Here is a 24,090-nt window from a genome sequence, read left to right on the forward strand (position 1 = left end):
GCGCTGCTCGCGTATGTGTTCGCTTCTGCGCGCAAGCCCGTTGGGACGGGGTGCGTTTTCTGGCTCCTAACTTTTTAAGCTGGCTCCTAGATTCCAAGCAAATTTGTCAAACCCTGCCTTACACCAGTGCTGGTGGTAATAATGCGCTCGCTGACACCAGTACTGTTGTTTTTGAAGTTTGAAAGTTTGCATGCGGCCCCCCATGGCATATGAAAACTTGTCTTGTGGCCCTCAGGTAATTTGAGTTTGAGACCCCTGCTATAGGGAGTTAATAGCTTTGAGCTGTGATTGGTTGGGGTGGAGCAAGATAGCCGCCGCTCCGGAGCTAGGCCGAAGCCGGGGACTTTCCTACGGCCGAGGCCCCGGAGTGCTCCGCGGATCACGTGGTGTGCCGATCCGAACGGGGTGACCCGTTCGGATCATGGATCGGTGACGATCCGTTGCACCCCTAGTAATCAGCTCATAAAATTGTTATATGACCTAAAATACTTAAAGTGGTTGTAAACCTCAGACATTAAATATGAACAAAGCATATCCCTCCATAGTGTGTACTTGTCTCAATTAGGAGCACTAAGTCATAACCCATGGAAATGGGAAAGAATGGGCTTTATAGGCATTTACAATTTTTATTAAAGAAGGGACGTCAACAAATTTAAAAACATATATAAATCAGTGAAAGAATCATCTGAAATCTTTGCCTATGTGAGGTTACTTATGCCACTTATCACCGATATAGATAGACCTACCTAGCTCCAGAAAGCGCGTTCTTTAAGCGCAAAACTAGTCGAGCAAGTCTTATGAATCTCTGAAAAGCAGTATCAACATTTTTTGAACTGGCTCTATTAACCCCAGTTTCATTATTATAGGGTTGTACCCATTCAGGTTATGATGTATATTACGTGTGTTATTACATTGGGGTATTAGTACTTTCAGTTTTCTTTCTGGCCTTCCAGAAAATGTCTTGATTTTTTTGTCCTTTCATTAATAAAAATTGTAAACCCTTTTAAGTATTCGTATAAAGTCAATTCTTTCCCATTTCCATTGGTTCTAAATATTCAATAGGACATGGCATAGTGTATCTTTTTGTGCTGTCAACAGCCCGTTCATATATTTATAGGAGCACTAAGTGTCATTTCTGTCTGTTGCTTCATTCCTGTTATCAGCATTAATTACTTCTGACAAGTTTTCCGGACAACAAGAGAAAAATGGTGACTGGAGGGAGCTCCAGCTGATTGACAGCCTCACCTCTGTTCCTGTGTGCTATGTGAAGGGAGGTGTGTCCCTTCCCTCCAATCAGCTTTCAGGGCTCACCTCACTGAGCTCTGCAGAGTGTAGTTTCAACTCTCCTCCCCCTTTTATTTGAACTCTCAGACAAGCTTTCTCAGTACTTTGAACGGATGTAAAAAAGAGAAGACTGCAGATAGACGGGTACAAAGTATGTAGGAGGATTTATTCAATCTCTGTGTGATACCTGAGGCCAGTCAATTCACTGGGTATATGAAGGGGTTTACAGCCACTTTAACAAACTGTTTGCATCCTGTTACTTTTAAGGTACATCATACTTTTGAAAGCATATAGTTGGTTGTTTAATTTTGGATAGACTGGAGAAGGATTAGCATCCTTGCCAGATTTTTCTGCTATCCAGGGACTTCAATAGAGAGATTTCCTTCACTTACTGTCCCATTGACAGTAGTTTTACAAGACAGAAAGTGAGGGAAAAATTGCAGACCGAAATTAAAATGCCCCTCTTAACAAAGTAGTGGGATGACAGAACCCCTGTTTGATTTTTACCTCTATGTTCCTTTTTTTCCTGTCTGGTAAAACAATTTCACCATGACAGAAATTGAGAATAAACCTCTCTAATGGAGATCCTGACAGCAGTGAAAACCATCTTGGGTTGTAATACATCCCCCTTCAGTCCACAACTAAAAAAAAAGTTATGGCATACAAACATTAAACATTATGGGGTAAATTCACGTAGAATGGCGTAACTTTGTGCGGGCGTAACGTATCCTATTTATGTTACGCCTCCGCAACTTTTACAGGCAAGTGCCGTATTCTCCAAAAAAAGTTGCGGCGGCGTAGTGTAAATAGGCCGGCGTAAGCCCGCCTAATTCAAATTGTGAAGAGGTGGGCGTGTGTTATGTAAATCAGGCTTGACCCGACGTGATTGACGTTTTTCCCGAACAGCGCATGCGCCGTCCGTGGAATTTCCCAGTGTGCATTGCTCCAAAGTACGCCGCAAGGACGTCATTGGTTTAGACGTGAACGTAAATGACCGCCAGCCCCATTCACGGACGACTTACGCAAACGACGTAACTTTTTCAAATTTCGACGCGGGAACGACGGCCATACTTAACATTGGTACACCGCACTTACGCCACCATATAGCAGGGGTAACTATACGCCGGGAAAAGCCTAACGTAAACGGCGTAACTGTACTGCGTCGGCCGGGCGTACGTTCGCGTATCTAGCTGATTTACATATTTCTAGGCGTAAACAGCGTACACGCCCCTAGCGGCCAGCGTAAATATGCAGTTACGATCCGACGGCCTAAGAGACTTACGCCTGTCGGATCTAATAGATATCTATGCGTAACTGATTCTAAGAATCAGTCGCATAGATACGACCGGCCGGACTCAGAGATACGACGGCATATCTGGAGATACGCCGTTGTATCTCCATTGAGAATCTGGACTATGACATTAAAACACTTTTTATTTTTAACCTCAGTAATATAGTGTTCAGATTACAAAAACCCATACAGCCCAAATAAGATTTTAGTTTATTGTGCTCAAGTCAGGGAATGAGAATTTATTTTATGGGTTATTGCACTTTGCCTTTTCCGTCCTTCTCTGTTCATTTTATATGTTTTTATTTTTTGCAGTTCTACTGAATATATATGAATCGTACCACATTCCTTCCCTCCGCCGTCGCGCAGTACATGAACTATATGACCACATTACAGCTGATGACCGCTTCACTAAATGTATCAGCATTGGTCCAGTAAGAATTTTAGCACATGCACTTTTAGTTTTAATAGATTAAAGCTGACCATAGACGGATCAAAATTTGACCTGTTCAGCAGGGACCAGAAGAATTTTGACCATTGTGTGACCATCCCTGTTTGACAGAAGTCGATCGTTTGACTTTGTCAAAGGGACACACTGGAAAACTTTTGCCGATCAGCAGCCAATTGGCTGCAGCTGCTGATCATTGTATTCTGACAAAGCCTTGTCCTGCTGTCACAATACAATGTATTGACAGAGGGATTCATCCATCCACCTCATTTGTATGGATGGAGGAATCTATTTAATTTGTTTTATTATTTTTTTCATTCCGCACTATGGCTGAACAAAAAAGAAAAAGAAAAAACTACCCGTCTATGGCCAGTTTGAATCGATACTGATGGCACATGAATGACTAGATTTCATTGATGGAATTATTACTGATGACATGCAAATAACTAGATGTAGCTAAAAGACTCGCCTTTTATGTTTTACAGATCTCAAAGGTGATTAATATGCTAGTTCGATGGCATGTGGATGGATCAGAGTCTCCTGTATTCAAGGAGCATGTAGACCGCATACCAGATTATCTTTGGTGAGAATATTGCTGCAGCTAATGGACAAATGTTTGTAGCTGGTGTCACTTAGGGAACAGATGCAAATGAACATGGAGTTGCTTCCTTCATGCTTGTAACTGTTTAACCACTAACCCCCCAGGCCAATTTTGATAGATCTCACATACATGTAAAAATCTGCATTTGTTTGCTAGAAAATTACTTAGAACCCCAAAATATTATATATTTTAAGCACAGGCCCTGGAGAATGGTGGGTGTTGAAATTTATTATGACACACGATATTTGCGCAGAGCATGATTAAATGCAAATTTTAAGGATTAACAAACTTTATTGAATTTTAGTGAACAAAAACACAATATAATACCCAATTGTTGGGGTAAAATATAAAATATGAGGTTACGCTGAGTAAATGGATACTAAACATGTCAAAAAAATTGCACACGCCCGTGGAATGGTGACAAGCCATGGTACATTCAAGTATCCATTTGCAAAGCTTTAAATCCTTTACAGGTTACCAACATCGCTTGTGATAGCATGGACCATGACGGGTCCACTTTATGAATTGAATTGGGGTCTGTGTGACCCCGTATCTCTCCCCTGACCTTCAAAGTAGCTGATCAAACGGAGATTGGTTTGATTGGCTGCTTTACAAGCTGGTAAAGACTTGTAAACGAACAAACCAGAAAGAGTGGGATGACACCGTCTTGTGCACCTGATGCGGATGGTGTCATCAGTCCCAGGTTCCCCACTGAGGGAGGAGCCTAAGAAAGGCGGCTGGGGATCCTCTTCCGTCGCCTGTAAAAGTGATCAAGTGGCTGTATAGACATTCGGATAACTTTTACATAAAATATAACAAAACGGTACCAGGATCATGGCTGTGCAACCATGATCCCCCTTATAACCACCTTGATTTGAGGTTGTATAGATGTACCTAGGTATTGGTGTGGTTATAATTCCTATTAACGCTGAAAGTTTACCATCTGTTATTACAAGTGTCTCTTGATCATAAACATGCCTTTACCCTATTATGTTGTCTATCACTAACCAAATCTGTGTAGTCTTTTACTCTTTTTTTTTTATTTGCTTGATGTTCTGCTTTTCATACAGTATTTCTTTATTACAGGTTGGGTCTGGATGGAATGAAAATGCAGGTAAATGCTGTTTTGTATGCTTGTGAACTCTATTTGCTATGTTTGTGTAAGGCACTTTTGAATATTATGTTTCTGAAATGTTTTTTTTGTATCGAAAGCTAGCAATCAGATTCTGTGACCAATCACAGCTGATCACCGTGGTAACTAGGAAGTGCCGGTAATCGGCTTTCCTCAGTTCGCGCTGACAATGCACGAGTAGAGGAGAGCAGATCAGCGGCTCTCCTGACAGGGAGGGTCTTTGCTGACAATCAGCGCAGCCCCCATCAGAGGTGCTCACAACATATGCCACTCAGTGCCTATCAGATGTCAATCAGAGCAGATAAAAATGCCAATCAGTGCCCATCACAGATGCCAATCAGTGCCCATCAGTAATGCCTGCAGTGCCTCATCAGTGCCCATCAGTGCCACTTATTAGTGCCCATCAGTGCCACCTATTAGAGCCCATCAGTGCTGCATATTAGTGGCACCTTATCAGTGCATGTTGGTGAAGGAGAAAACATACTTATTTATAATAGAAACAAAGAAAAGCGTATTTTTTTTGGTCTTTTTTAATTTGTTTAGCAAAAAATAAAAACCCCAATGGTGATCAAATACCACCAAATGAAAGCTCTATTTGTGGGGAAAAAATTATACAAATTGAATATGGGTATAGACAGTGTAGCATGACCGTGCAATTGTCATTCAAAGTGTGACGGCGCTGTAAGATGAATATTGGTCTGGGTAGTAAGGGGGTGAAAGTGCCCTGTATTGAAGTGATTAAAGTCTCTCTTGCGTTTCTTCATATAAGGTTCAAAATTTTATTTACAAGCCACCAATTTGCAGTTTACAATCTAAAAATGAATCCTTTACACTGTGCTCAGTGATTCGCACCACCGCTGTGCCTAAGTGCTCGCCTCCATATGTGGACCTGTCTAGAAACAGGTCACAATCACCTTCATCATTGGGGATCAATCTGACTCGCTCTCTGTTGGTGTTACTCCTCTTTCTATGCTCAAGGTTGATGGCCCATAGATCATCAAAATCTTAAAGGTGTACGACCCCGTTAAGAGTTCGACCTCATTCCGTCCTGCACTCTGCAACCAAACTCAAAAGGCATAGGGACCCCTCATAGTGTAGTATTACTTAAAACCACTTTAGTTTAAAGATTACGATTAAAATGCACTTACAATATTGTGAAAATATACTGGCATAACAAACTGACAGCTGGGCCACATTCCTGCGCCATTTCCCATTTAGGTTGTCTACGCGTGTCGTCACGGTCATATGACTTCAGGGTATCCTACTGATTCTACAGATGATTTCCTTCAGACATGGGCTTTTTAGCAGTGCAGTGAGCAGAATATAGCAGGCCATAGTAAACATTCCCATTCATTTTTAGTAGTTGAACAAATTCAAGATTGGTTGTGGATTACTGAAACTTGTAAATTCATATTTACCTTAATAAAGTATCCAACACTGTAGCTAAGTAATGCAGCCTAGTCAAGGACCCACCCCAACCCAGGTTGTGATTGGACAATGAAGAAGCAGAAGCACTCAAAGCACACAATATAATTGACCCTTGATTGTCTGGTAGTGTTTATCTTCCTTTCGCCATTGTAAATGCTATGTGCAAAAGAATTAAAGGTGGATTTAATGTTTTTTTTTTTTTTTTTTTTTTTCTTCCTATACTTCAGCTTCAACATTGGCAGTGCTCTAATAAATTGATAAGGGGTCCATTGACTCCTGCATGTACATGTATGACTAGTAAGTCAGCATGTAAGTGTAAATGTATCATAAAATATAATGGTTTTAGTCTCTTGCCTTAATGCATTTTTTTTTCACAGGGAACAAATGGCTCTCAGCTGTGGGACACTGCATTTGCTATACAGGCATACCTGGAGGTATAAAAACTGTTTTAATTTTTGCGTTATCAAGTTATTTTGTTTTGAAGAGAGTTGGTGAGGCACAGAATCGCTTTTAAGGTTTTATTGCTTTTGTGTCCCCTTTGGGAATATTTGGCACCACTTGCTGCCTTGTCATGCCATGACATACAGGGGATCACTGGTACAAGAAGAGATTATAAATAGTAGAGACATAGGTAGGAATCGGAGTATGAAACAATGGCAAACAAAATTAAGTATATGCCATAGACAGATGTGGATTAGATCTCTTTCTATAAACGTATAGTAGTTGCATAGGGATTGGCTGAGAGCACATGTGTAATATGTCATTGCAAAGTTACATTTCCATTGAGTGACCATAGCCAGTATAGGAATCCCTGGCTCCTATGAACTTTGCTCGTAGAAGATCAGTCAGTGACATGCCATCTGTCAATACATATCTCTCATGCTGCTGGATAGCTCAATGCCAAAAGTGATGTTGAGCGGCTCAGACAACTCTCCGGTCAGTGAATCGGCGTATCCAGGTAATTTGCATATTCTATGCCGAAAACAGCGCATATTTCAAATTATCTGGAGATACGCCGCCGTAAATGCTACGTGAATCTACCCCTCTATCATCAATAGACCTTCACACAATACAGGGTCAATTAGCACAAGCCAAAATTAAATATCCTTAGAAGTTAGTCTGGATTCAATTTACATTACACAGGCAGCCAGGTAGCTGGAGGTGATGACATCTTTCAATCTTTCAATTAACATCTTTCAATTAACCTGTTGAGTTCAGAATCAACAAACAGTAATAGTTCTTTACAGATATCCTGGAATATATTGTGAATTACAGACTCATGTTAAAGCAACCCAAGATATATTCTGAATGTCCATTATTTTCTGGCTCATACTTTCTAAGAGCTTCTGGGTTCCACTGGCCCTCCCGTTACAGAGGAAAAATTCCAGGAGGTCCAAGATTAATTCATTTTGGTGGGCCATTTCAGAATAAAATGTATCCAAAAAATAGTTTACAGCTTTTAGTCCAGAATAGTGAGGTATCAATGTATACACAGAGATTCCACATTGATACATACGAGGTATCAGTCATCATCTATCTCTGTTGTTTAGTTTGCGGAGGACATCCTTTGTATACCTTTTAAAGGTAGGAATAAGAACTTGATAATGCTTTTCACCCTGCATTTCCACTGGGGAGACAAATGGGGCATTTCATGGAGAAAAAATATGAGGAGTAATTTCTGTAATGAGGTCACAGACAGCAATACAAATCTGACACAAATTGTATATATGTGTGTGTGTGTTTGTATGTGTATTCATAGTATTTTTTTCTTAAAACTTGCAGGCTGGAGCTCACAAAAAGAAGCAGTTTCAGAAAGTGTTGGAGAAAGCACATGAATTTTTGCGTATTTCACAGGTGCAGTACAGTGCTCACTAGGGGGAACAAAATATGATGGAATTTGGATGTGTAGTGTAGATGCACAGTGCATCCAGTATTCACAGCACTTCAATATTTTCCTCAAAATTCTACAAACAATACCCCATAATCACAACATAAAAGAAAGTTTTTGGAAATCTTTGCAAATGTATTAAAAATAAAAAAACATCACATTCAAGTTTTCACAGCCTTTGGCATGACACTCAAAATTGAGCTCGGGTGCATCCTGTTTCCACTGATCATTCTTGAGATGTTTCTACAACTTGATTGGAGTCCACCTGTGGTAAATTCAGTTGATTGGACATTATTAGGAGAGGCACACACCTGTCTATATGATGTCCCACAGTAACCGTGCATGTCAGAACACCAACCAAGCCAAAAAGTCCAAGGAGTTGTCTGTAGACCTCCAAGACAGGATTGTATCGAGGCAAAGATCTGGGGAAGGGTACAGAAAATTTTCTGCAGCATTGAAGGTCCCAATGAACACAGTGGCCTCTTCCACCCATAAATGGAAGAAGTTTGGAACCACCAGGGCTCTTCCTAGCGATGGCCACCTGGCCAAACTGAGGGATCGGGGAGAAGGGCCTTAGTCAGGGAGGTGACCAAGAACCCGATAGTCACTCTGACAGAGCTCCAGCATTTCTCCGTGGAGAGAGGAGAACCTTCCAGAAGAACAACCATCTCTGCAGCACTCCACCAATCAGGCCTGTATGGTAGAGTGTCCAGACAGAAGCCACTCCTCAGTAAAAGGCACATGACAGCCTGCGTGGAGTTTGCCAAAAGGCACCCTGAAGGACTCTAAGACCATGAGAAAAAAAAATTCACTGGTCCGCTTTTCACCTGGACAATACCAAAGGAGTGGATATGGGACAAGTCTGAATGTCCTTGAGTGGCCCAGACAGAGCCCAGACTTGAACCCGACTGAACATCTCTGGGGAGATCTGAAAATGGCTGAGCACCGACGCTCCAACCTGAGCATTCAACCTGATAAAGCTTGAGTGGTCCTAAAAAGAATGGGAGAAGCTGCCCAAAAATAGGTTGTGCCAAGCTTGTAGCATCATACTCAAAAATACTTGAGGATGTTATTGCTGCCAAAGGTGCTTCAATAAAGTCTGTAAATACTTGTGTACATGGGATTTATTTGTTTTTATTTTTTAATAAATTTGCAAACTTCTTTCATATTGTCATTATGTGGTATTGTTTGTAGAATTTGGAGGAAAATAATGATTTGAATACATTTTGGAATCGGGCTGTAACATAACAGCATTTCCGGATGCACTGTAGGTAATGCAAACATGCCAATTACTGATGTATATTTTTGAAGATATGTACTTGATGGCTGTGACAGCTACACATATACCCACTTAATTCTAGTAAAATTTTTAAGTACCCTAAACATTAAAGCGGATGTGCGGCCAAAAAAAAATATTAAAAGCCAGCAGCTACAAATACTGCAGCTGCTGACTTTTAATATTAGGACACTTACCTGTCCTGGAGTCCAGCGCCGTCCGCAGCAGAGGACGAGCGATCGCTCGTCACTCTGCTGCCCCCCCCGCCATCCACTGTGAGGGAACCAGGAAGTGAAGCGCTCCGGCTTCACTGCCTGGTTCCCTACGGCGCGAGTCGCGCTGCGCCCGCCGATTGGCTCCCGCTGTGTGCTGGGAGCCGAGTGTTCCCAGCACACAACGGGGGGTTACGGGATGTGATGCAATGCCCGTCTTTTGCCCGTGAGTGCTGGGCCTGGAAGTGGGTGCAAAAACCTGTCTTTAGACAGGTATCTGCACCCCCTCCACCTGAAAGGTGTCAAATGTGACACCGGAGGGGGGGAGGGTTCCAATCAGCGCGAGTTCCACTTTAGGGTGGAGCTCCGCTTTAAGTTAAAACAGTACTAGCCTCAAAATGTATGAAAATGGTCACCCTCAGATGTTTGTGTTGTTGCAAACAAACACACTATTGTCTTGCATTTTTGTAGGTTGTATATCATCAATATTTTGTTTTCAGTTTTTGTGCCAAGTACATTTTCAGTAAGTATAGAAAATACTTGTTGATCTTGCCAGAAATGCAATTTCTGTAAGATAAAAAGAGAGCTCAAAGAACCTTATCTTTATTGTATAATAAACGAATCCCACCAATTCACCATGTAATGAAGATGATCAAAGGGACACATTTAAAAATGTAGTATTATCGCTCTCACTCTTTTATACTGGTAACTGGAAGGTTAACATGGCACCTCATGGCAAAGAACTCTCTGAGGATCTAAAAAAAGAATAGTTGCTCTACATAAAGATTAAGCATTGCTGCAGAGGTTTAAGGGGTGGGGGGTCAGCCTGTCAGTGCTCAGACCATAAGCCGCACACTGCATCAAATTGGGGTGTGAGGGGTGTACTCACTTTTGTGAGATACTGTGTGTGTGTTTGTGTGTTTATGTATATATGTATATGTGTGTGTGTGTGTGTGTGTGTGTGTGTGTGTGTGTATATATTATTATTTTTTAATAAGCTTTGCCTTTTAGAATGTACAGACATGTTTTTGCTTGGACTTGGGTTCTTCTTTAACTCACAAAACAGAAGCATTATAACATTGTGTAAAGTTTTGTACATTTTAATGTGTGTATTCTTTTGTGTTACAGATATCAGATAATCCTCCAGAGTATAAAAAATACTACAGACAAATGAACAAGGTGATGTGTACTGTGGGGCATATACTGTAGCTATAAACAACACTGTAAAATTATCTTTGGTCAAGCTTTACCCCTATAATTCTGCCATAACATCCATTGTATTAAAGTGATTTTAACTTCTATGTTTTTTCTATTTTTAAAATAACAAACATGTTATACTTGTCTGCTCTTTACAATTGAATTGCACAGAGCGGCTCTGATCCTCTTCTTCTGAAAGCTATGAAAGCATTTAAAAATGTGAATGTTAGGCTAGGTTCACACCACGATTTTACCATCCGATAAACGGACCGTTAAATCGGATGGAATCGTATGTGACAAAATCGTATGTAATCGTATGTCAAAATTTTCACTAAAAAATCGGATCCTGATTTTAAATAATGTCTGGGAAAAAGAAGATTTTTGAAGTTATGGATATTCAGGGGAACCCCGCCGGCAATTTAAAACAAAAATGACGTGCGGTTCCCGGTAAATATCCATAACCAGACCCTTCAGGTCTGGTATGGATATTCAGGGGAACCCCGCCGTCAATTTAAAACAAAAATGACGTGCGGTTCCCCCTAAATATCCATAACCAGACCCATTATCCGAGCACGTTGACCTGGCCGGCCGCAGAAAAGAGGGGGGGACAGAGTGCGGCCCCCCCTCTCTCCTGAACCGCACCAGGCCACATGCCCTCAACATGGGGAGGATGTCCCCATGTTGATGGGGACAAGGGTCTCATCCCCACAACCCTTGCCCGGTGGTTGTGGGGGTATGCGGGCGGGAGGTTTATCAGAATCTGGAAGACCCCTTTAACAAAGGGGACCCCCAGATCCTGACCCCCCCCTGTGTGAAATGGTAATGGGGTACACTGTACCTCTACCATTTCACAAAGGAAGTAAAAAGTATTGTAAAAAAACACACTGACACAAAAGAATAAAGTCCTTTATTAAAAAAAAAAAAAAAAAAAAAATCCAGCGCTGAAAAATCCACTCGTTCCCGGCTTCCAGCGTTGTCCTGATCCTGCGACGGGTGCGGGTGATCTCCCGCGATGAGAAGATCCAGCGTCGGGTGATCTCCGCTCCGGCGATGTGAAGATCCATTCATCCGGCGCAGCAGCATCCCGGACCTCCTCTCACCGCTGGGCACAGCCCAGCGAATGAGCGGCTGAAGCGGTGACATTTCTTATATAGAGGAGGCAGAGCCACCCGTCACGTGACCCTGCCCCCTCTGACGTACCTCTGCTACGTCACTGGGGAAGACCAAGCAGAGGAAAGACCTTTCCTCTTCATGGTCTTCCCCAGTGACGTAGCAGAGGTACGTCAGAGGGGGCAGGGTCACGTGACGGGTGGCTCTGCCTCCTCTATATAAGAAATGTCACCGCTTCAGCCGCTCATTCGCTGGGCTGTGCCCAGCGGTGAGAGGAGGTCCGGGATGCTGTTGCGCCGGATGAATGGATCTTCACATCGCCGGAGCGGAGATCACACGACGCTGGATCTTCTCATCGCGGGAGATCACCCGCACCCGTCGCAGGATCAGGACAACGCTGGAAGCCGGGAACGAGTGGATTTTTCAGCGCTGGATTTTTTTTTTTTTTTTTTTTTAATAAAGGACTTTATTCTTTTGTGTCAGTGTGTTTTTTTACAATACTTTTTACTTCCTTCGTGAAATGGTAGAGGTACAGTGTACCCCATTACCATTTCACACAGGGGGGGGGGTCAGGATCTGGGGGTCCCCTTTGTTAAAGGGGTCTTCCAGATTCTGATAAACCTCCCGCCCGCATACCCCCACAACCACCGGGCAAGGGTTGTGGGGATGAGACCCTTGTCCCCATCAACATGGGGACATCCTCCCCATGTTGAGGGCATGTGGCCTGGTGCGGTTCAGGAGAGAGGGGGGGCCGCACTCTGTCCCCCCCTCTTTTCTGCGGCCGGCCAGGTCAACATGCTCGGATAATGGGTCTGGTTATGGATATTTACCGGGAACCGCACGTCATTTTTGTTTTAAATTGACGGCGGGGTTCCCCGAAATATCCATACCAGACCTGAAGGGTCTGGTTATGGATATTTACCGGGAACCGCACGTCATTTTTGTTTTAAATTGACGGCGGGGTTCCCCTGAATACCCATACCAGACCTAAAGGGTCTGGTTATTGAATTTGCGGGGACCTCCGTTCGGGTTCCCTCAACCCTAGTAATAAAAAATCGGGTACATTTATCGCACAGTCATCCGATTCAGTACGATTTACATTGACCACAATATAAAAAAAAAACGGACACGATTGTAATACGATTTCAAATCAGGACCAAAAATCGTGGGCAGACACGTTTTTTGATACGATTTTAAATCGTATTAAATCGTATGCGGATCAAATCGGATGCACTTGGGGACCTAAATTAATGAATGGCAGTGAATGGATCCGTTTTGCCATACAGATTTGTACGATTTTAAAGCTAAAATCGTGAGTAAAAAACGGATGACAAAATCGTGGTGTGAATGCACCCTTATAGTGAAATTATGTTAAAGGGTAACTCCACTTTCAAGGGGGAAAAAATGAGCAAATCAAAAAATAAAGAATAATAATATAGCACAGGCCTCAAAATTTCAAGTCCTGAGCTACTAGCCAGGCCTTAAGAGTTACTCGCCACATGTTTCCCCACCCAAACCCTACCTTGCCCCGCCCCTAAACACGCCCTTTTAAACGATCTCATGAAATAACAACACTATTAAATGTTTTATTCAGAAGTTACAAAAATAAATAACAACAACCAGTACATGTCCAACGCCTCCCCCAGTACGCCTCCACCTCCAACGCCTCCCCCAGTACGCCTCCACTTCCAACGCAGTACACCTCTACCCTCAACGCCTCCTATAATGCCTCCCCTAGCACACCTCTATACCTATAATACCTCTTCCCAGTATGTCTCTGCCTCCAATGCCCCCCCCCCCCAGCAAACTTGTGCTTTTAAAGACCCCCCAGCACACCTTGTCTTCCCACCTCCCCTCACCAGTGTACCTTTGCCTCCAATTCTGCCCTCCTCCCCCCATTCTATCATACCTATGCCTCCAATTCTGCCCCCTTCCCCCATTCTATCATACCTATGCCTCCAATTCTGCCCCTCTCCCCCCATTCTATCACACATATGCCTCCAATTCCACTCCCCCTCCCCCCATCTATCATATGGTCTGATAGATGGGGGGGGGGGCAGAATTGGAGGCATAGGTATGATAGAATAGGGGGACGGGGGGCAGAAATGGAGGCATAGGTATGATAGAATGGGGGAGGGGGGCAGGAATGGAGGCATAGGTATGATAGAATAGGGGGAGGGGGACGGAATTGGAGGCATAAGCATGACAGATTGAGGGGAGGGGGCAGAATTTGGGGCATAGGTATGATCGAATGAGGGGGGCAGAATTGGGGGCATAGGTATAATTGATTGGGGGGATGATTTAAAGTCTAAATCTGCAATTAACCCCCCCCCCAATCCAGCACATATCTTCCTTCAATCCCCCTCCCAGCAAACTCCCAGTGCCTCCAGAACATCACACATCTGTCTTAATAAACATACCATTTTACTGCGGGCACAGTGCACTCCTTGGATGTGTGGAAGCCTGGGAGGTAGATAGGGGCGGTCCGAGGCGGAGAGGGGCGGTCCCGGGAGGCGTCTGGTATAGTAGTCCTGTGAGACTAGTGTGAGGGACGGTTCCGGGCGGCAGTTCTAGGCACATTTCTATTGGACTGTAGGCGGTGAAGAGCAGCGGTCCCGGGCGGCAGGTACAGTTGTGGGAAGTACTGACCTATAGGAGGTGGATAGGGGCGGTCCCGGGCGGAGCTCATGTCCAATCTGCTGCTAGCCTGTGAAGGGATGGCGCAGCAGCTTAGTTGAATACTGGCCGCAATGTGTGTGTGTCTGAGCGGCACTAGCACTGCACATAAATCTCCTCGCCAAATGCGAGGAGGCGAGCACAAATTTTGAGCCCTGATATAGCATATACAATTGCGACTCAAGTCATATTGTAATTGAATGTTATTAAAAAATTACCTTTTCTTTTTCACTCTGCAGTGCTGTAATTTTCTATAAAATGCAATATTTAGTGTTTTCACTCTAAAAGGTTATAGGGTGAGAGCAGATCAGTTAAGTTACATATTGCTGCAGCTTAATAGCAGCTAGAATGCTGTGCATTGTTCTATATAGCATTGACTTTGTGTTCCTCTGTTTTCTGTATGACAGGGAGGGTTTCCATTCAGCACTCGTGACTGCGGTTGGATTGTGGCAGATTGTACAGCTGAAGGTCTAAAATCTGCCATGCTGCTCCAGGAAAACTGCTCTTTTCTATCTGATCACATTCCAAGGGACAGATTACGACAGGCTGTAGATGTGGTAAGATGCTTTTAGATCAGAAATGTCTAAACATATTATATTGTAAGCCCGACCAAACATGGAGCAAAGAAAGGTTGCTAGAAAGAAATTCGCTCAATTCCACCCATCAACACAGACAGTGATGATGTGGGAATCCCGCCTGCCGGGCCATTGTCTTCACCCAGCAGGGCAGGGGAGCGCGGGTAAAGACGTCTCTGTGGGGAGAAGACAGTGATTATTGCTAGCGGCTATAGCAACCACTAGCGATAATCGCAGGTAAAATCCGGCATGCTGGTTGTACACAAGTTGATCGATTTATTTTTATTACATTTTTCATTTACAACAGACCACAAAAATAAATGAGAAATTTATTAAGGTCAACTTCTATGCAATATATATAAAACCAGCCAAACCACACCCACCTGTACAAAACAAAACAAAAAAGAAAGCGGGGAAGCGGGGGGTACTTGGTACATTTAGCCTGTCCATAGACGGTTCAAATCTCGGCCGGTTCCTGCTGAACCGCCTGAGATTTGAACCATGTATGGCCTGCCTAAGCCCACTTCCAGACATGAACAACTTGATGGAACCACTCAGATTAGGAAAATGGCAATTTTTTTTTAGTATTAAGGGACACAGAGAAAACTGAAAGAATTGTGTGGGTTAGAAAACAAACTTAATTGCACAAAAAATAATAAGAAGAAGAAAGTCCCAAGGTTAATAAGTCCAATTAAGAAAAAATCACTTGTATGATGACTGCAGCTCTTCCAGTAGAGTATTGGATGATCTCTCTGCACTACAATAAACAAAAAAACTGAAGGCGTCACCTTCTAAGTGTATCAGTATGTTGAAAACCGTTTTAAAAATGTAAACCAATGGGGCAATATATCTCCTCTGTGCAGCTCAGGGGTGTCCAATAGATCAATACAAATAGCTATTGTACTGATTTCTTGGACACTTCTGAGCTGCACAGAGGAGAAATATTGCCTAAGGCCCCTTTCACACTTGGGTGGGGGCGGCATCGGCGGTAAAGCGCTGCTATTTTTAGCGGTGCTTTTCCGTAAATTTTGCAGCGCTATTTCCACTGCTAGCGGAGTGGTTTTACCCCCCGCTAGTGGCCAAGTAAGGGTTAAAAACCACCGCGCTTTGCTGGCAGTATAGCCACGGTGCCCCATTGATTTTTAATGGGCGGGAACAGTGGAGGAGCGATGTACACACCGCTCCAAAGATGCTGCTAGCAGGACTTTTACCGTCCTTCTAGCGCACCGCTCCAGTGTGAAAGCCCTTGGGGCCTTCACACTGGAGAGACAGGATCGGCTGTTTCAGGTTGGTTTGCAGGCGCTATTTTTAGCGTTATAGCGCCTGCAAACTGACCCAGTGTGAAAGGGGTCTTATTGGTTTCCTTTTTTAAACTGTTTTAACCACTTAAGGACCGCCTCCTGCACATATACGTCGGCAGAATGGCACGGCTGGGCACAAGCACGTACAAGTACTTTGTTCTCTTTAAGTGCCCAGCCGTGGGTCGCGGTCCGAAGCTCTGCTGGAGTCCTGCGATCGGTCCCCGGAGCTGATGAACGGGGAGAGGTGTGTGTAAACACAGCTTCCCTGTTCTTCACTGTGGCGCCGTCATCGATCGTGTGTTCCCTAATATAGGGAACCACAATCAATGACGTCACACCTACAGCCACACCCCCCTACAGTTAGAAACTCAGATGAGGTCACACTTAACCCCTTCAGCGCCCCCTTGTGGTTAACTCCCAAACTGCAATTGTCATTTTCACAGTTAACAATGCATTTTAAAATATCGCTGATCGCCGCCATTAGTAGTAAAAAAAAAATTGTATTAAAATGCAATAAAACTATCCCCTATTTTGTAAATGCTATCGATACACGCTTATTGCGATTTTTTTTACCAAAAATAGGTAGAAGAATACGTTTCGGCCTAAACTGAGGAAAAACATTTTTTTTATATGTTTTTGGGGGATATTTATTATAGCAAAAAGTAAAAAAAATGTTTTACAAATACCACCAAAATATTACCAAAAGAAAGCTCTATTGGTGTGGGGAAAAAAGGACGCCAATTTTTTTTGGGAGCCACGTCGCACGACCAGGCAATTGTCAGTTAAAACGACGCAGTGCCGAATCGCAAAAACTGGCCAGGTCCTTTACCTGCCTAAAGGTCCGGGTCTTAAGTGGTTAATAAACTGATACACTTGGGCCCCATGCTAAACGAAAAATTCAGAGGCAATTGGACGCTTTTTTCAACTGCCCCTGAACTAATTTAATGTTATCCTATCCTATGATCATGTACACTGTCTCCTTTATTGCCGTTTTTAGGCAGTTGCGTTTTAACAGCGTTTTTTTGAAAAACAAAAAAATGGGTTCAGATGCAAAAGATTTCAACGTTTCAGACGCAAAACGCGACTAAACGCAGCGTTTTGTTTATAGGCATTTTTCAATTTTGGCCATTTAAAAAAAAAAACGGCAAAGCACCACTAAACGCGGCATGTAAACGTGGCAAAACAGACGTTTTAAACGTGGGTTACTATCTGTCAAGTTTAATCATTTAGGAGCCGTTGTAAAAACGTCCTGTGTACATGGAGCCTTAGATGGTGGCACCTTCTGTTTTTTTGTTTATTGTAATTTTGTGAGTTATACCCTGTCTATCCTGCTGAACTTGTCGTGTGACTTGTGATAGATAAAGTCGCATGACACGTCAAAACACATTCATTTCAATGGGTGGCGTCTTAATGCGACTGAAGTTGCAGCGAGAAAAATGCTCTTGCACTACTTTTAAGGCTTATGGGAAGTGTATGATGTATCAGTTGTCTGCTCAGACTAGCACCAAACACATGCTGGGCATCTGCTGAAGCAGTGTGAGTTTTAGTGGAGACCAATATGAACAGGCCACTGGACTTATAAACTTTCCTCCTGTGTAAACTACTAACATTCACAGATGTTCTAATGATTTCACAGCTTCTTAGCATGAGAAATTCTGATGGGGGATTTGCTACATATGAAACAAAACGTGGTGGCCGCCTGCTTGAACTGCTGAATCCCTCTGAAGTGTTTGGTAAGTAGGTGATCTAAATAATAGCATTTTGCATCCCAGAAATGTGTTTTCACATATCTCATTGACTTCCCTGACAACACACAGAGAAATTCAGCAGAAATACACCACACATTTCCCTTAACAAGCATGAATACATCATTTTTTCAAATGTCTACTTTGAACAAATCCTCACTTTGATTACGTTGTCTTAATCACTGTATACATTTGCAAATAGCCTTGTTGTAAGGAAAACATCTATATTTCAGGGGACATCATGATTGATTACACGTATGTAGAGTGCACATCTGCTGCGATGCAAGCCTTGAAACATTATCAAGCCTGGGATCCTGACTACCAAACGCAAGAAATCAGGTAAGCAATCACATACCCAGCTCTGACAGCAGTGTATAAAGCACCAGGAAGTCGAGAGGGGCTGACACACAAACCGCTCTATTCAGCTCTATTCAGACCGCTCTAGATCAGCTTCTAACTTCAGCTTTGACACAAAAAAACTGGAAGATAATTGGTTTCTATGCAGAGCTGCACCAGATTTTGCACTCTCCAGTTTAAGTAAATCAACCCCACTGTTTTTTCAGTTGTATTTCGTTCATCCTTAAAGCGGATCTCCACTCTAAAGTGGAGTCCCGCTGATCGGAACCCTCCCCCCCTCCGGTGTCACATTTGACACCTTTCAGGGGGGAGGGGGGTGCAGATACCTGTCTACAGACAGGTATCTGCACCCACTTCCGGCCCTACGATACGGGCAAAGGACGGGTTTTTTCCTTCCTTCCCGTCCGTCCCCCCGTTGTATGCTGGGAACACTCGGCTCCCAGCACACAGCGGGAGCCAATCGGCGGGCGCAGCGCGACTCGCGCATGCGCCGTAGGGAACCGGGCAGTGAAGCCGGAGCGCTTCACTTCCTGGTTCCCTCACCGAGGATGGAGGGGGGAGCAGCAGGGTGACGAGCGATCGGCTCGTCATCTGCTGCGATCACCGCTGGACTCCAGGACAGGTAAGTGTCCTTATATTAAAAGTCAGCAGCTGCAGTATTTGTAGCTGCTGGCTTTTAATATATTTTTCCCGTGGCACATCCGCTTTAATTACAAAGTTTATTGCAAATTATAATTTGGGTTCCTTGTTAGTACATCAAGTGGATACTAGAGATGCACCGAAATTTCAGCAGCAGAAACATATTGGCCGAAAATTGTGTTATGGCCATTTTGCAGATAAGAAGAAAAGATGGCCATAATGGCTTTGAAAATGCACATGATTTTGCAGTGCTTTTACTATGCTTATGGTGTGTTTTTCATAGGACATGTGACTCAAAAAACACATCAAAAGAGTAACATGAGTGCGTTATTGATGCGTTATTGCTGCATTTTCAATGCATTTCAGCGAAGAGGTGCTTTTTTTTTTCTTTTTTGTAACTGACAAAAAATGCAGCAAGCAGAATTTTTAACACCACAACGGTCTCATATCACATAGTTTAGCAGGGCCGCCATCAGGAATTATGAGGCCCCTTACACAGCTTCAGGCATGGGCCCCCTGGATATCATAAAAAGGTTCTCTGCTCCAAAGGGGCCCCATAATTTCTGATGGCGGCCCTGCTAAACTATGTGATATGAGACTGGAGGGTGGGGCTATTTTTCACTCACTTTCTGGGTCTCTCCTTAAATATATTGTAACTATGAGACTGATATCGCAGCTTACATGCAAGAAAGCAAAGATAGCGTTAATTGTATCTAAGGTTTTAAAGGAGAAACCCAGAAAGTGAGTGAAAAATACTCAGGAATTATGGGGCCCCTTACACAGCTTCAGGCATGAGCCCCCTGGAGCAGAGAACCGGGGGGGGGGGGGTGCTACCGCCTTAAATTGAGAAGCGGCGGGGGTGCCACGAATTGGGGGGGGTTGCCCTGGGGACCTCTGGGCCCCTTACAATAAAACAAATAAATATATATATTTATATATATAAAATTATAAAAAAAAGGGGGGGTGTCATCCGGGGGCCCTGGGGACCTCTGGGCCCTTTTAATAAAATTGAAACAAATATATATATATTAAAAAAATATCTAATTTAAAAAACTAAAAACAAAACAAAAAGGGGGGATGCCATCCGGGGCCCTGGTGACCTCTGGGCCCCTTACAAAAAAAAGGGGGGGGTTGCCATCCAGGCCTCTGGTGACCTCCGGCTCCTTACAGGTGTACTGCCTGTACCCCCCTGGTGGCCGCCCTGTAGTTTTGTGTGATGTATGATACAGACAGACAGCTTTATGTTAACAGTAATACTTCCAATCGTGAACATATTATGTGTTGTATGCTACATTGTTCAAAAAAATGCATCATTGTGTTGTGCTTGACGTACTCTAATCTGTCCCACTTTGTACTCTGAGTTGTACATGACATACTTGGACTGCCCTGCTCTGTATACTGTGTTGGACATGGCTTACTCTGGATAACCCCACTCTTTACGTGCTTTTAATAATATACTTCAGACCTTTCAACTTTTCTACACTGTGTTATAAGTGGAATACTGCAGATTTACTTATTTGTACACCAGGCTGGACATGACATACTGTAGACTGCCTCAATGCTTATGATGCAAGGTACATTACATACTTCACATACTTGCCATGGTAATTAGAGGAAAGCTAGTCACATCCTCCAGGCCTGTTATGTGGCCAGGGGTTGGAAGATGGCTTTGCAGACAGGTAAGGATCTAGATCACAATCTCTTTAAAGTCTTGTTCAGGTCAATACAGCTGGTGTTTCTGTGTAACATATCGCCATATATGTGCTGTAGAACCTTGTTTGATAGTCCATTATTTTATTTCTTTCTCTAGAGAGACTCTTCAGCGTGGGCTTGATTATTGTCGTTCCGTACAGAGAGAAGATGGCTCCTGGGAAGGGTGTGTGTTCATATAAATATATCTTATTCATCAAGGAACGAATTAAAGTATCTAAATTGTTGGTGTCTGTCCTCATTACTTCTACAGTAAAACCTTGGTTTGCGAGCATAATTCGTTCCAGAAACATGCTTGTATTCCAAAGCACTTGTATATCAAAGCATTTTTTTTTACAATGTATAAAAGAGAAGAGAGGCACCTCTAAGTGTAGCAATAAGTTGCTAAATTTTGTACCTTCATTAAATGTAACCATATTGCTACACTTAGGGTCAGATCCACAAAGCGTTTACGCTGGCGTATCTATTGATACGCCGCGTAACTTCTAGGTTGCTCCGGCGTATCTTTTTTTTGTATCCACAAAACAAGATACGCCTGAAGCTGGGCTAGATCCGACTGGCGTACGTCTTAGTACGCCGTCGGATCTAAGGTGCATATTTACGCTGGCCGCTAGGTGGCGTTTCCGTCGATTTCCTCGTCGAGTATGCAAATTAGCTAGATATGGCGATCCACGAACGTACGTCCGGCCGGCGCATTTTTTTACATCGTTTCCGTAATGCTTTTTTCGGCGTATAGTTACCCCTGCTATATGAGGCGTACTCAATGTTGAGTATGGCCGTCGTTCCTGCGTCGAATTTTGAAAATTTTACGTTGTTTGCGTAAGTCGTTCGCGAATAGGGCTTTGCGTAGAATGATGTTCACGTCGTAAGCATTGGCTTGTTGCGGGTTAATTTTCGAGCATGCGCACTGGGATACCCCCACGGACAGCGCATGCGCCGTTCAGAAAAAACATCATTTACGTTGGTTCAAGACGTATTACCATAAAACACGCTCCCATCTCATCCATTTAAATTGCGCGCCCTTACGCCGACACAGTTACACTACGCCGCCGTAACTTACGGCGCAAATTCTTTGAGAATAAGGGAAATACGCTGTAAGTTACGGCGGCGTAGTGTATCTGAGATACACTACGCAGGCCGTAAAGAAGCGCCGCGCTTCGTGGATCTGGCCCTTAGAGTCTGCTTTCTTCTTTTTTTATACTCAGTTGTGACATGACGCTACTCTTATATCAAGACATCGCTTGTATATCAAGGCAAAATTTATTAAAACATTTTGCTTGTCTTGCAAAACGCCCTCAAACCAAACCCTCAAACCAAGTTACTCTCAAACCAAGGTTTTACTGTAAATGTTTTTTTTGTGCTGTGTTGACATAGGAAGCAACTTGAGTAAAACATAGTGAATGGTGAAAATAATAGAGGAAGCAGATTTCCCTTATGCTTGGAGGTCTCCTGTCATGTGTCTTTTTCATTCAGGGCTGCTGTAGGGCAAGATATGTCAGTGCATGGAAAAATGTTGTTCTCCATGAAACATGTAATATCCATAACATCTCTTCTGTTTCTTTCACATAAATCGGTCCTTAAAAAAGGTCAATCTGACATGTTTATGAACATGGCTTTATACTATCTTTGTTTTCCAGGTCATGGGGTGTTTGCTTTACATACGGCATTTGGTTTGGACTGGAAGCCTTTGCTTGCATGGGATATAAATTCTCTGATGAGTAAGTACATATTGGACATTAAAGTCAGATAGCCAGATCTTTCTCTATCATGCTTTTGTTCAAAAATATATATGGGCACACTGGCAGGGTAACTGGCTCCTGTTAAAAATTGCCCTAGTATGGGAATGCGTGTATGTATACGTGCAAGATAGGGGCCTTAGATTGTAGGTTCCTTGAGGGCAGGGACTAATGTGTTGCCATTATATAAATACCTAAACAACCTATAAATGTAGCGCTAAACAAATAATAATACACCAAGTGATCTAAACACCGTGTCCAACAATATATAAATGTATCAATGAATATATATCTATATCAGAAAACATGTGAAAAAAATCTCTGATATGCAAAAAATGATGAATGTTGAATACAGTCCAATGTAAATAAAAGTGCTGGTGCTCCCACATCCAATATGAACCAAGTGAAGTGAAGATGGCCACCACCAACTTAGGAGAGGTGTCCTCTTAGTCGGGTCCGGCGTCCTTCTGCGGCGTCCTCCCCGCTCGTTTCCCGATTTCCCGCGCCGAGTTTGAATACTGTGCCGGCATATACCTAGCGCAGTACACTCGCGTATAGTCGGCAATGCTCGGCTACTCTCGCGCTGACGTCCTGGACGTACAGGACGTGAGCGCGAGTGTAGCCGAGACTGCCCGACTATACACGAGTGTACTGCGCTCGGTATATGCCGGCGCAGTATTCAAACTCGGCGCGGGAACGCGGGTATCGCCGTATATCGTGCACCCACGATTTTGCCCTGATTTAGTCGGTATACGCCGATAAATACAGTATGTTCAAAGGGTCAACTAAACATGGTATGAACCACTGTGAAGATCGAATCCTCTGCTGCAGTTCCCACACAACGTCTCGCACACCAAACCACTTTGCAAAGGGTATGTTGATAATGGGTGCATAGTTTGCCCGCCCAGCACTCTTGTCGCAGCCGCTATCAGTGCGTATATAAATACCTGTAACAAATAAACTGATTATGAAAGGAATACACAGGGATATGCAACACTGGAAAATGCAGGGTTTACAAATGAATAATTATATGCAGTGTATGCATGATTACTCTTTTTTTTTTCTCTGTACCTGTTCAGGTGCCCAGAGATCAGAAAGGCATGTGATTTTCTGCTGTCACATCAAATGAAGGATGGGGGCTGGGGAGAAGATTTTGAGTCCTGCGAAGAGAGAAGATATGTTCAGAGTGCAGACTCTCAAATACACAATACATGCTGGGCTCTGATGGGACTAATGGCCGTAGGGTAAGTTTTTTTTTTTTTTTTTTTTTTAAATGTGTGCCTGACACTTCTGAAGCAAAGTCACACAATATAGAAAAAAGTGTGGTGAACACAAAGGGTCAGCTGCTTGGCACAGGCACCATTCAGAGAAAGCATTTTCTGAATAGATGCAAAGCATTCTCTGAATAGATGTGGTGGCGAGTGTGACATCACTGCCCTTCTCTCCACCTCATTCAATCAAAGATTGCTCTACATTCATTGAGAGAA

General features: G+C 43.3%; 1 protein-coding gene across 1 annotated transcript in view; it reads left to right on the forward strand.

Moving 5' to 3' along the window:
• Window positions 1–24,090, forward strand: part of LSS (lanosterol synthase) — a 56,154-nt gene that overhangs the window by 22,234 nt on the left and 9,830 nt on the right. Inside the window, exons 9-20 of the mRNA XM_040357598.1 lie at window positions 2,888–3,006; window positions 3,506–3,603; window positions 4,708–4,735; window positions 6,559–6,615; window positions 7,964–8,035; window positions 10,686–10,736; window positions 14,948–15,097; window positions 18,053–18,149; window positions 18,395–18,500; window positions 20,968–21,033; window positions 22,505–22,585; window positions 23,683–23,847. Of these exons, the coding sequence (XP_040213532.1) occupies window positions 2,888–3,006; window positions 3,506–3,603; window positions 4,708–4,735; window positions 6,559–6,615; window positions 7,964–8,035; window positions 10,686–10,736; window positions 14,948–15,097; window positions 18,053–18,149; window positions 18,395–18,500; window positions 20,968–21,033; window positions 22,505–22,585; window positions 23,683–23,847 (1,090 nt within the window). The remainder of the gene's footprint in view (window positions 1–2,887; window positions 3,007–3,505; window positions 3,604–4,707; window positions 4,736–6,558; window positions 6,616–7,963; window positions 8,036–10,685; window positions 10,737–14,947; window positions 15,098–18,052; window positions 18,150–18,394; window positions 18,501–20,967; window positions 21,034–22,504; window positions 22,586–23,682; window positions 23,848–24,090) is intronic.

Source organism: Rana temporaria, chromosome 6, assembly GCF_905171775.1.
Source record: "Rana temporaria chromosome 6, aRanTem1.1, whole genome shotgun sequence".
Taxonomy (NCBI): domain Eukaryota; kingdom Metazoa; phylum Chordata; class Amphibia; order Anura; family Ranidae; genus Rana; species Rana temporaria.